The 14,105-nt window shown below is 39.8% G+C and overlaps 1 protein-coding gene across 2 annotated transcripts; it reads left to right on the top strand.

Annotated features, from left to right (window-relative positions):
* Nucleotides 1–3,660: 3,660 nt before the first annotated feature.
* LOC137175244 (H-2 class II histocompatibility antigen, I-A beta chain-like) lies at nt 3,661–11,410 on the top strand. 2 transcript variants are annotated; one of them, XM_067580992.1, is made up of 6 exons: nt 3,661–3,815; nt 4,351–4,623; nt 7,945–8,158; nt 8,341–8,408; nt 9,043–9,156; nt 10,429–11,410. In XM_067580992.1, exons 1-6 carry the CDS (start codon nt 3,761–3,763, stop codon nt 10,452–10,454), a joined length of 750 nt encoding a protein of 249 aa, XP_067437093.1. In that variant the 5' UTR covers nt 3,661–3,760; the 3' UTR covers nt 10,455–11,410. The 2 variants fall into 2 exon arrangements, with proteins under 2 accessions (XP_067437093.1, XP_067437094.1); XM_067580993.1 differs by lacking the exon at nt 3,661–3,815 and adding an exon at nt 4,181–4,243.
* The last annotated feature ends 2,695 nt before the right edge of the window (nt 11,411–14,105 follow it).

Raw genomic sequence — 14,105 nt, 5'->3', positions numbered from 1 at the left:
TATAAAAATAAATGAATACAAAATAAGTAATTTGTCAAATAAATAAATATTATTTATGTTATTTATTTATTTTTATATTTCTGTGCATATTTATTTATTTTCAAATTAACCTGCACATTTATTTGGTGATTGAGGCTTTTATTTCTACATTTCATTATTTCATTTATTTATTTTTTTAGTCATTTCTTTATTTCTTTATCTATTTTTCATAGAAACAAAGCCATCTTGAAGTATTTGCATTAATATGAAAAACATAATTATTTTAAATTAATGTTTAAATTATTTAATTTGCACCATGAATTTGAGGGTTTTATTTGAAAGTATTACAAAATAATCTTCAAATTAGTGATTTTCTTTACAAAAGAGAAAGCTGCTACCTTAACTAGAATAACATAACGGTTTCTGCAGTAGTGTGAATATTACTGTGATTTTCTACAGTAATATTGTAGGATGATTTGGATGATTCATGGATAATTTATGGGTGAAACAGCATTTCTTTAATTTCAAACTGAGAGACATGGAGAGTGCCTCACCCCGGGCGTCTGTTAGCAGGACGATACCCGAAACTTAAACACTGTGACAAAATGGAGATTGAACAGACCTCCTGAGAGACCATTTCTGACCAATAATCTGAATTATGGCCTGAACTAAAAGCATAAATGACCTCTGGGGTCATTTGAACCAGGGATCAACAACTTAAACATGGACAGAAAACCCAGATCAAAGCCATGAACTCTAACCCACATTCCCGAGGACTTTGTGACGCTTCTCTGCAAATCTGAGCCAAACCTGAATCTCATGTAAAATAAATGTCTAATCATTATGTAAGTTATGTAATGTTATTTGTCATGTAAATACATGAAGAATTGTATAACTTTGATAGTTGTGTGATTATTTACGAAGGAGACATCAAACTTAGATTTTATTATGTTTTTACTACATGTGACCCTACTGCCCTTTAGTGACAAGAGTTAAATTCATTTATGTTAAGAGTTCATGAATGTTTGGTAACCGTGTATTTGGATTTTAAATCAGTGTTTAACTTTTGATCTATTAACCTCATAGACAATCATATTTTAGTAATTAAACTAGTTAAAGTAAAATGAATGTCAAAATATAATATTTGAGGAGTTTCAGGTTGAAGTTTTCTTGTATTATTAAACAACAGTCATATTGAATGTTTTTATATTATGAAGTAAATTGTGTTGAATTTATATCGGAATATGTTTCTGAAAGTAATCTCATCACATAAATGTTTCTTAACTTTATTTCATTTCACTGTAGTAGTAAACTTTATTTCAGTGTAAATAGTTTGAGAGAGTTGAACTAATGAAGGTCGTATGTTTAGACATCATGAAGTGTTAATATGAAGGTTAATGTTTGTTATGTTATTAGAAGAATTGACTTATTTTGAAATGTATGTAAACTGCTTAACTGTTGTCTTGAATATATATATATACATATGTGTGATACAAGGTGACATGCCTGCCTTTCCTTAGCAAATAAAAGTCTCCAAGAGGCATTGCCTCCCTGAGCTGGCCTCCAGAACTTAAGGACAATTATTAAGATGTCTCCTTTTATTTGTTTTTCAACCAAGTATGAATATTTAATCTTTGACTGAAACATGTTAGTTTGTTTTGGTTTTATTTGTAACATTAAGTCTCATGTTGCCACATCACTACAAGCCATCCAAAGCTTGAACCTCAAACTCCTGAAGAAGGAAACAACGTTCTAACTGGATCTCTGTCTGCTTTCTGAGAGCAGTTCAGTAAAGAACTGACAGACTCATTCAGAACAGCCTGAAACAGCTCGACTCCCTCCCACCCACCAGGACTCATCTGTAACACAGACCACACTAATAACTTCACTCTCTACGGTGTAGTGTCCCCAGAATCACTTCACACATCAGTGGTCTGCTGCTGCTTATACTGCAAAACTTTTTTCACAGTTTGGGGAAAAAGGTTTAAGGTTACTGAATATTGTTTGAAGCATCTCTTTCAGTGTTGTACGTTGTAGACGGTCCCTGTGCACTCATCTCACACAGAGAACAATGTTATCTGTCCAGCTCAGACAAAGAGCTTGTTTTGGTTAAATTAAGGTTGTATCTCATTGTCTACCTGACTACAGTAGGAAAGAGGCCTCGTTTATGTTTTAACAATGTTTAACTTATGAGTTATTGACGTGTTCATCACTCTTAAGTGTCCTCTGGAAACACGTCTGTTGTATTGTGGTATTTGCAGCGTGTTTCCTAAATGCTGTGCATGTTTTCTTAATTGTCTTTTGTTTTGTCTATTTGAATGTGTTTTCTTCAGTTGCAGCACGTTTGTCCTTGTTGTCCACTGTACTTCTGCCATCTAGTGGATCTCTTTGTTTTTGTGTTTAACAGTTTGTTCCCAGTTGAGCAGTGAAATAACTTATTGTTATTATCATTTAAATGTGACCACATGGCCTTAGTGTGGTACGTTCTAAAAAATATGGCAGTTATATCACACTTAGATGCCATGTAGCTGATCTTTTTAAAGAAGAAAGTGAAAAAATGAAGAAATTAAAAATGTAAATGGAAGTTGTCAGAACATAAAACCAACGATCTGTTGATCTTTACAAATTAAGACTCAACAGTCTAACAATAGCAGAGCTGAAAAAATGTTTAACTTGAAAATCAAATTGAATCGTTGATTTGGAGAATCGTGACGCTGCATTTATAGACTCAGTGTTCTCTGTGAAAGATCAACTCAGTAGAATAAAGAGTCTCACTGGTTATATCTTTAAAGCCAAACAGAAAGATCTAACAGCTATAAGCTGTTTATCTCTGGAAGCACTGACTCTGTGTTTGAGTGTTTTGTCTTTGCATACAAACACTTTGGTTTTTAAACAGTCTAACATCCACCTGTACTGCTGTGTGTGATGTTGTATTGTTTAGTGTTCTGTCACTGTGTGGATGATTTCAATCTGATTAACAGGAAACAGCTGAGCTGAATCTGGTTCAATGTTAACATTTATGTTTAATATTTTAACATTTAAAGGTTCTATATGTAGAAGCAATTTACATGTATTAATGTTTTTTACTGCCAATGAGTGAACAGGTTGTAATGCAACATAACAAATGACATTGTCAGTTGTCTGTATCAGCCTGTGGACTGGTTTCTATGTGAAGGATCCGGGCTGGAAAATCCAAAGGATGTAACATGTCTGTGCTCTCCAGAGAGTCTTGCTTCTCTCCTTCTGATGTAAACAAACGACCAACATATGAGAGATGTACGTGAGGAAAAAGACATCACATGTAATTGACAGGATGTTGACTGCTGCTCACTTAACACCACTGTCACTAATGAGAATGAATTTCTGATTCCTACATATAGAACCTTTAATAATTATTATTCTTTTATTTATGGTACCAGAACATTTCAGAACATTTTCCTCATCTGTAATTACTATAAAAGTCTTCAGTGAGGCAGCAGACTGGCTGTGTGGAGATTTTCTTACCTTTAAACTAAAACTTGTGACTTTCAAAACCAACAAGTTAAAGTTTGATCACAAGTTAACATGTATTGATGTTCATGAATCATCAGTTTTACTCCTGCAGACAGTGAGATACTGTAACATGTGTCCTGTGACTGTGAGTTGGTTCTCCAGCAGCAGACGTTTGTGTGAACAGTCTGCCTGGTAACAGCTGATCAGCAGGTCATGTGATCAGCTCCTCTGGTTTTTAGAGCAGCTCTCAGTCAGACTGTGTCAGTGTTTGTCAAGAGAACAGAGCAACATGGCTTCATCCTTTCTGAGCTTCTCCCTCCTCTTCATCACTGTCTACACAGCAGGTAGGATCAATACACTGATCACTGATCAATACACTGTTAATACTTCATCACTGTCTACACAGCAGGTAGGATCAATACACTGATCACTGATCAATACACTGTTAATACTTCATCACTGTCTACACAGCAGGTAGGATCAATACACTGATCACTGATCAATACACTGTTAATACTTCATCACTGTCTACACAGCAGGTAGGGTCAATACACTGATCACTGGTCAATACACTGTTAATACTTCATCACTGTCTACACAGCAGGTAGGATCAATACACTGATCACTGATCAATACACTGATCACTGATCAATACACTGTTAATACTTCATCACTGTCTACACAGCAGGTAGGATCAATACACTGATCACTGATCAATACACTGATCACTGATCAATACACTGTTAATACTTCATCACTGTCTACACAGCAGGTAGGATCAATACACTGATCACTGATCAATACACTGATCACTGATCAATACACTGTCAGCTGAAGGTTCAATTCTCTGATTCACAAACTGATTGTGTTTATCTTCAGATGGATTTATGGAATATGTAGAGTTCCGCTGTGAGTTTAACTCCACTGAGCTGAAGGACATCCGGCTCATCTACTCTCATTACTACAACAAGTTGGAGTACATCAGGTTTGACAGCGTTGTCGACAGGTTTGTTGGATACACTGAGTACGGTGTGAAGAACGCAGAACGCTGGAACAACGATCCTTCAGAACTGACCAGGAGGAGAGGTGACAGGGAGAGAGCCTGCCACAACAACGTTGGGGTCTGGTACAACAATGTTCTGTCTAAATCAGGTGAGTTTGTGTTTGATCACATTAAACCTCGTTAACAAACTGAATCATTAACTGCTGATTGATTGACATCATGACTCATATTTACTGTTTATCAATAAAGTTTAAACTGATGAATCAATGATCAGATCAGTTTAAAGGTTTGTTTTATTTTGTGTTCATAGTTTCTGTTTCTGTCCTCAAATGAAAACGACGTCGTTATTAAAAACCTGTCAGCTGATTAATCTGAATGAAAACAAGTTTAATCTGCCTGATATTAAGATTATATTAACAGACACACGTTTGTTTCCTAAATACATCAGACTAGAGACTCCATCTGGTGGTGAAACACTGCAACTACTGCAGTACTACTACAATACTACTACTGCAACTACTGCAGTACTACTACAATATTAATACTACTATTACTACTACTACTGCTGATATGAAGATTATATTAACAGACACACGTTTGTTTCCTAAATACATCAGACTAGAGACTCCATCTGGTGGTGAAACACTGCTACTACTGCAGTACTACCACAATATTAATACTACTATTACTACTACTACTGCAATACTACTACTACTACTACTACTGCAATACTACTACTGCAACTACTGCAGTACTACTACAATACTACTACTACTACTACTACTACTGCAGTACTACTACAATACTACTGCAATACCACTACTACTACAATACTACCATTACTGCAATACTACTACTACAATACTACTGCAGTACTACTACAATATTACTACTGCAATACTATTACTACAATATTACTACTACTACTGCAATACTACTACAATACTACTACTACTGCAATACTACTACTACTGCAATACTACTATTACTACTGCAATACTACTATTACTACTACTGCAGTACTACTGCAATACTACTACTACTACTGCAGTACTACTACAATACTACTGCAATACCACTACTACTGCAGTACTACTACTACTGCAATACTACTACTACTACTACTACTGCAATACTACTACTGCAACTACTGCAGTACTACTACAATACTACTACTACTACTACTACTACTACTGCAGTACTACTACAATACTACTGCAATACCACTACTACTACAATACTACCATTACTGCAATACTACTACTACAATACTACTGCAGTACTACTACAATATTACTACTGCAATACTATTACTACAATATTACTACTACTACTGCAATACTACTACAATACTACTACTACTGCAATACTACTACTACTGCAATACTACTATTACTACTGCAATACTACTATTACTACTACTGCAGTACTACTGCAATACTACTACTACTACTGCAGTACTACTACAATACTACTGCAATACCACTACTACTGCAGTACTACTACTACTGCAATACTACTACTACTACTACTACTGCAATACTACTACTGCAACTACTGCAGTACTACTACAATACTACTACTACTACTACTACTACTACTGCAGTACTACTACAATACTACTGCAATACCACTACTACTACAATACTACCATTACTGCAATACTACTACTACAATACTACTGCAGTACTACTACAATATTACTACTGCAATACTATTACTACAATATTACTACTACTACTGCAATACTACTACAATACTACTACTACTGCAATACTACTACTACTGCAATACTACTATTACTACTGCAATACTACTATTACTACTACTGCAGTACTACTGCAATACTACTACTACTACTGCAGTACTACTACAATACTACTGCAATACCACTACTACTGCAGTACTACTACTACTGCAATACTACTACTACTACTACTACTACTGCAATACTACTACTGCAACTACTGCAGTACTACTACAATACTACTACTACTACTACTACTACTACTGCAGTACTACTACAATACTACTGCAATACCACTACTACTACAATACTACCATTACTGCAATACTACTACTACAATACTACTGCAGTACTACTACAATATTACTACTGCAATACTATTACTACAATATTACTACTACTACTGCAATACTACTACAATACTACTACTACTGCAATACTACTACTACTGCAATACTACTATTACTACTGCAATACTACTATTACTACTACTGCAGTACTACTGCAATACTACTACTACTACTGCAGTACTACTACAATACTACTGCAATACCACTGCTACTACAATACTACCATTACTGCAATACTACTATTACAATACTACTACTGCAATACTATTACTACAATATTACTACTACTGCAATACTACTACAATACTACTACTACTACTGCAATACTACTACTACTGCAATACTACTATTACTACTACTGCGATACTACTACAATACTACTACTACCACTACAATATTACTACTACTGCAATACTACTACTACTGCAATACTACTATTACTACTACTGCAATACTACTATTACTACTACTGCAGTACTAATGCAATACTACTACTACTACTGCAGTACTACTACAATACTACTGCAATACCACTACTACTACAATACTACCATTACTGCAATACTACTACTACAATACTACTACTGCAATACTATTACTACAATATTACTACTACTGCAATACTACTACTACTGCAATACTACTATTACTACTACTGCAATACTACTATTACTACTACTGCAGTACTACTGCAATACTACCACTACTACTGCAGTACTACTACAATACTACTGCAATACCACTACTACTACAATACTACCATTACTGCAATACTACTACTACAATACTACTACTGCAATACTATTACTACAATATTACTACTACTGCAATACTACTACTACTGCAATACTACTATTACTACTACTGCAATACTACTATTACTACTACTGCAGTACTACTGCAATACTACCACTACTACTGCAGTACTACTACAATACTACTGCAATACCACTACTACTACAATACTACCATTACTGCAATACTACTACTACAATACTACTACTGCAATACTATTACTACAATATTACCACTACTGCAATACTACTACTACTGCAATACTACTATTACTACTACTGCAATACTACTATTACTACTACTGCAGTACTACTGCAATACTACTACTACCACTCTAACTCTCAGCCAGTTACAGGTGCACTACCTCCTGTTGATCACTACAGGTAGATCACATGACAGACAGGCTTCACAGCGTCTAAGCTGACAACATGTTCACTGACAGTCTGGAAATATCAGTACTACATCTCAGCAGACCATATCTGAGCTAAACTAACATTCTCACAGTAACAATCATAACAGTGAAACACTAACATGAACACAGTCCGTTACTTTATATACATAATGTGACTGTGTTTCAGTGAAGCCCTACGTCGTCCTCCACTCGGTGGCGTCCTCTTCTGGTAACCATCCCTCCATGTTGGTCTGCAGCGTCTACGACTTCTACCCCAAACAGATCAGAGTCACATGGCTCAGAGACGGACAGGAAGTCTCCTCTGATGTCACTTCCACCGATGAGATGGCGGACGCCGATTGGTACTACCAGATCCACTCCCACCTGGAGTACACGCCCAGGTGAGTCCGGCTGCGGGTGATCGGTAAAGGTGAGGCGGCTCCGTCAGGACGCTTCGCTGTCAGTCAGGTTGAGTTTGTGGCTGAACGTTGAGCAGAGTGATTTACTGAGAATGAAGGAAACTCAGCTCAGAATGTTGCTGCTGGAAGTTTGTCACAAACTCTGATGTTTGTTTGTGTTGAAGGTCTGGAGAGAAGATCTCCTGTATGGTGGAACACGCCAGCCTGCAAGAACCTCTGGTTACTGACTGGGGTAAAGACCTGTCTGTCTGCTCACCTGTCTGTCTGTCTGCTCACCTGTCTGTCTGTCTGTCTCTCTACCTGTCTGTCTGTCTGCTCACCTGTCTGTCTGTCTGTCTGCTCACCTGTCTGTCTGTCTGTCTGTCTGCTCACCTGTCTGTCTGTCTGTCTGTCTGTCTGTCTGCTCACCTGTCTGTCTGTCTGCTCACCTGTCTGTCTGCTCACCTGTCTGTCTGTCTGCTCACCTGTCTGTCTGTCTCTCTACCTGTCTGTCTGCTCACCTGTCTGTCTGTCTGCTCACCTGTCTGTCTGTCTGTCTGTCTGCTCACCTGTCTGTCTGTCTGTCTGTCTGACTGTCTGTCTGCTCACCTGTCTGTCTGTCTCTCTACCTGTCTGTCTGCTCACCTGTCTGTCTGTCTGCTCACCTGTCTGTCTGTCTGTCTGCTCACCTGTCTGTCTGCCTGCTCACCTGTCTGTCTGTCTCTCTTCCTGTCTGTGTGCTCACCTGTCTGTCTCTCTACCTGTCTGTCTCTCTTCCTGTCTGTGTGCTCACCAGTCTGTCTCTCTACCTGTCTGTGTGCTCACCTGTCTGTCTCTCTACCTGTCTGTCTGCTCACCTGTCTGTCTCTCTACCTGTCTGTCCTCAGATCCGTCCCTGCCTGAGTCAGAGAGAAACAAGATCGCCATCGGAGCGTCAGGACTGATCCTGGGTCTGATCTTATCTCTGGCTGGATTCATCTACTACAAGAGGAAGTCCCAAGGTCAGAGCAGGAAACCAGTCTGACCAGTCTGATACCAGTCTGACACCAGTCTGATACCAGTCTGACCAGTCTGACCAGTCTGACACCAGTCTGACACCAGTCTGACACCAATCTGATACCAGTCTGACCAGTCTGATACCAGTCTGACCAGTCTGACCAGTCTGACACCAGTCTGACACCAGTCTGACACCAATCTGATACCAGTCTGACCAGTCTGATACCAGTCTGACACCAGTCTGACACCAGTCTGACCAGTCTGATACCAGTCTGACCAGTCTGACACCAGTCTGACCAGTCTGACACCACTCTGACCAGTCTGATACAGTCTGATACCAGTCTGACACCAGTCTGACCAGTCTGACACCAGTCTGACCAGTTTGATACCAGTCTGATACCAGTCTGACACCAGTCTGACCAGTCTGACACCAGTCTGACCAGGCTGACACCAGTCTGACACCAGTCTGACACCAATCTGATACCAGTCTGACCAGTCTGATACCAGTCTGACACCAGTCTGACACCAGTCTGACCAGTCTGATACCAGTCTGACCAGTCTGACACCAGTCTGACCAGTTTGATACCAGTCTGATACCAGTCTGACACCAGTCTGACCAGTCTGACACCAGTCTGACACCAGTCTGACCAGTTTGATACCAGTCTGATACCAGTCTGACACCAGTCTGACCAGTCTGACACCAGTCTGACCAGGCTGACACCAGTCTGACACCAGTCTGACACCAATCTGATACCAGTCTGACCAGTCTGATACCAGTCTGACACCAGTCTGACACCAGTCTGACCAGTCTGATACCAGTCTGACCAGTCTGACACCAGTCTGACCAGTCTGACACCACTCTGACCAGTCTGATACAGTCTGATACCAGTCTGACACCAGTCTGACCAGTCTGACACCAGTCTGACCAGTTTGATACCAGTCTGATACCAGTCTGACACCAGTCTGACCAGTCTGACACCAGTCTGACCAGGCTGACACCAGTCTGACACCAGTCTGACACCAATCTGATACCAGTCTGACCAGTCTGATACCAGTCTGACACCAGTCTGACACCAGTCTGACACTAGTCTGACCAGTCTGATACAGTCTGATACCAGTCTGACACCAGTCTGACCAGTCTGACACCAGTCTGACCAGTTTGATACCAGTCTGATACCAGTCTGACACCAGTCTGACCAGTCTGACACCAGTCTGATACCAGTCTAAAATATGGTTCTGTTGTTGATCTTGTTCTCGTCTATTCTTCTTTAACCCAGGACGCATTCTGGTCCCCTCTAACTGATCCTGCTCCTGCTCCTGCTCCTACTCCTGCTCCTACTCCTGGTCCTGGTCCTGGTCCTGCTCCTACTCCTGGTCCTGATCCTGGTCCTGGTTTTGGTCCTGGTCCTGGTCCTGGTCCTGATCCTGGTCCTGGTCCTGGTCCTACCCCTGGTCCTGGTCCTGGTCCTGCTCCTACCCCTGGTTCTGATTCTGGTCCCCTCTAACTGATCCTACTCCTCGTCCCGGTCCTGCTCCTGGCCCTGGTCCTGGTCTTGGTCCTGGTCCTGATCCTGGTCCTACCCCTGGTCCTGCTCCTGGTCCTGGCCCTGGTCCTGGTCCTGGTCCTGGTCCTGGTCCTGCTCCTGGTCCTGGTCCTGGTCCTGGTCTTTCCCTTCTTGCGTCCTGCTGATATTTGAACCAGTGATGATGCTTCATGTGTGAATGTTTGTGTTTAGTGGGTAAAATGTGAAGCAGCAGCGTAACCAGTAACATTTATCTGTCAGTAAATCAGTGGAACAATGTTTCCTCTCAACTACTCAGCTGCATCTTTAAGAGCTTTTGGGGCCTTTTGTGAGTTATTTCAGGTACAAAGAGTCAGAACAGCAACATAATTCAACATTTTATATCTAAACATCATAATTCATCTACAGATGTTTGGGTCCTTTTAGTCGCCTACGCTGCCTGATGATAAAGTGGCTCCTGTATTTCCACTGACTGACTCCTTAACTCTGCTTCAATCAATATAATCCAGTGATCTGATTGATTTGTGTGTGATTGATAGATTTGATACAAGTTTTTAACCATAATAAACCTTCAGAAAACCTTCAGAAAACCTTCAGAAAACCTTGTGACTCTCTGTGAACTGTACCTGAGCTTCTTGCTTTCAGTGATTGGTTGTTTTCTCCGTCCGTTCTGATTCCACAAAAAATGAAACTACAAGTTTAGTGAGTGTGTATAAAGTGATACATGATGATATTATTGATCAGACATTGATCACTACAGCTGACACACTTCCTGTTTATTAAACTCATCAATAAACTCGTAAAGTTTTACAGGTTTCACACAAACAACAGTTATTAAAGTCCAGTTGATTCCAGGATATTTATCCTTCTTCTCCTGTTGAAGTCGGAGGATAAAAGTCATTTTTCATTGATTGAACAGAGTTGATTATATTGATAAGAGGTGATGGGAGGCTCCTCTGGAGCTTTTATCACAGTTATTTTACTCGCAGCCGTAAAATCTTCAAGTGTTCAACACATCAACATATTTCCAGAGCAGCTATTCTCATGCAATTAAGACCAGACATTGTTATCAACTCAATAAGGCAACATAGCTAAAGAAATTATAACATTATGTTGGGGATATGCGAGGGGAGTCTTCGATGAGGGGAAAACACGTGTGTGGGGTACCCCCTTCAGTCAGCTGACTCACAGAGGAACAGGAGTTACCCCTAGCTCAGTGACATGGGAAAGGCGTGTGCTTCAGGGCATGTTCAGTTTTTAAAGGGGTGGTGATGTCATGGCTGCGTCATCAAAGCAATGAGACTGTATGTTGACTGCTCCCTGCTGAGGTGTGAAAACCGCAAAGCATCCTTGGAAATGGAGTTTGCAACGGACTCCCATTGTCTAAGCAGCATTTTTTGTCCTTTGTCTCGGGGAAAACAAAGGAACAAAGCACCTCGTGGTCAGGCCTCACAGGTTACATGTAGGCCTGCTTTGTGTGACCTCATGGTTTGAGGCCCAACAATTATAATCAATAAAAAAAGTTCTGTGCATTAACTTGGAATGACGCAGGAAAAAGTATTGACATGTTAACTGAATGTAATTGATACTTGGTGGAGAAGCTTCTGTTTGCAATGAGCTTCAAACCTTCCTGAAGCTAATCTCAGTGTTCAGGGAGGATTTTGGCTCATTCTGCTGGTGAATCTTTATCTACTTTATTATAGTAAAAATCACGGGTGCTGGTGTATAAATGAACCATCCTTTTATTCCAAAAGTCGTAAAGAAAGCAGGGAAGTACATTTAATGAAGCCCTGGAGGGCAAAGTGGATGAACCCGGTTAAAGAGTACCCGCCCGTACGGGACGCTCTGAGAAGTAAAGCAAACAAACTCGCAAGGAGGCAGGGATCATTTCATTGGTCAACACTAAACCTGGCTTTCTAGTGGTTGGGGGAATTTGATGGTTGTTGCACAAAAAATCCCAGAGCAGAGGAGAAATCTGAGAGTAGAAGAGAAGCAGCCTGAGTGAGGAGCTGAAGCTGAAGCAGCGAATCTGTGCAACATTATATTTGAGTGGAAGCAAACAGTTTGAGCAGAAACAGCAAATCTAAGCGCTAGCAGAGGATATTTGAGTGCGACGGCAGGGTTTTTAGGGACAAATTACAAAATTTGAATGTGAAATCAATAAATTATGCTCTCAAATTGATATAAACGCTCTTGAATAAAGATAGGGAAAAAGCTCCATAGAAGTTCTGCATGTTCATGTATCTGACCGCTTTAAACATGTTCATGTCTCAAACTAAACCTTCCTAAAACAGCATTTTATTTATCATAGATCAAAGTTTCCCTTTGCATAATGTTAATGTTTACAGTTTTTATCTTATTTTATCATATTCATCATATGATATTGTGGTGCTGAACTGTTTTAAATGTTTCCTGTGTAACATGTGATCATCGCTGGTTTTATCTCTGAGTCAGTTTCATGATAACAGCTGCATGAATGTACTAAATGACGACAGAGGAAGTTATTAGTTAAATGATCAGACAGAAATATATTGTGCTTTTGCTGCATTTCTGTGTTTTTCTGTGTTTTTTTAGAGGTAAACACTGGTGGATGAAGGGGGCGGAGCTCTGTCAGGTCACTGACCATGAGGGTGGGGGAGGGGGGGGGGGGGGGGGGGGGGTCGGACTTTCCAGAGTTGATTGACATGTTTACTGATTGACAGAAACAGATGAATGGACGGAGAGAGAGAGAAGAGGAATAAAAGAGGTCAGTAAAACTTTACATTCACTCAACACATGAAGTGAACATGTGACATCATTTATACCAGTAACTAAGTACATTTACTACTGCTGTAGCACTCTGAGGTACATGTACTTTACCTGAGTATGTACTTCTACTGCACATCATTCATCTGACAGCTGTGGCTACCAGCTGCTCTTCAGATCAATAGTTTATCTGTAATCAGTTTATAAGATGTATGTTAATAATAATGTAAATCAGACACACACATACGAACTATAACCTTCACTCTGATCTAATGACATATGATGATTTATGATATGGAGTTCTCTCCTCGTTAAAACATCAATCAATAAACATCTGAAACAATGTTTATTATTTATTATTTACTGTCGTCATTTCTCTTCATTTTAAACTCACAAGTTCAGAACATGTTTGATGTTTGTTGTAAACGTCTCTTTAGTTTGTCTCAAACTGTTCAGTTTTAATCCTCAAATTCTTAATTCCACCTTAAATCAGACAGTCTGAATGTGTGTGTGTGTGTGTGTGTGTGTGTGTGTGTGTGTGTGTGTGTGTGTGTGTTTACTCTGCTGTTAATAAAGTTAAGCAGATCAAACAGACTCTCGTTGACCTCTGACCCCTCTGAGGAGCCAATCACAGCAGCAACAGTCAGCATGGACTCCATCAGGACTCGTCTGAGACAGGTGAGGCC

This window comes from Thunnus thynnus, chromosome 22 (genome assembly GCF_963924715.1).
Source record: "Thunnus thynnus chromosome 22, fThuThy2.1, whole genome shotgun sequence".
NCBI lineage: Eukaryota > Metazoa > Chordata > Actinopteri > Scombriformes > Scombridae > Thunnus > Thunnus thynnus.
Note: the sequence above shows the minus strand (reverse complement) of the source record. Positions and strands in the feature narration are given on the sequence as shown.

Coding starts and splice junctions, on each gene's coding strand:
- LOC137175244 (XM_067580992.1), top strand. CDS start 3,761: ATGGCTTCATCCTTTCTGAGCTTCTCCCTCCTCTTCATCACTGTCTAC. Junction 3,816..4,350: donor CATCACTGTCTACACAGCAG/GTAGGATCAATA, acceptor GTTTATCTTCAG/ATGGATTTATGGAATATGTA. Junction 8,409..9,042: donor ACCTCTGGTTACTGACTGGG/GTAAAGACCTGT, acceptor GTCTGTCCTCAG/ATCCGTCCCTGCCTGAGTCA.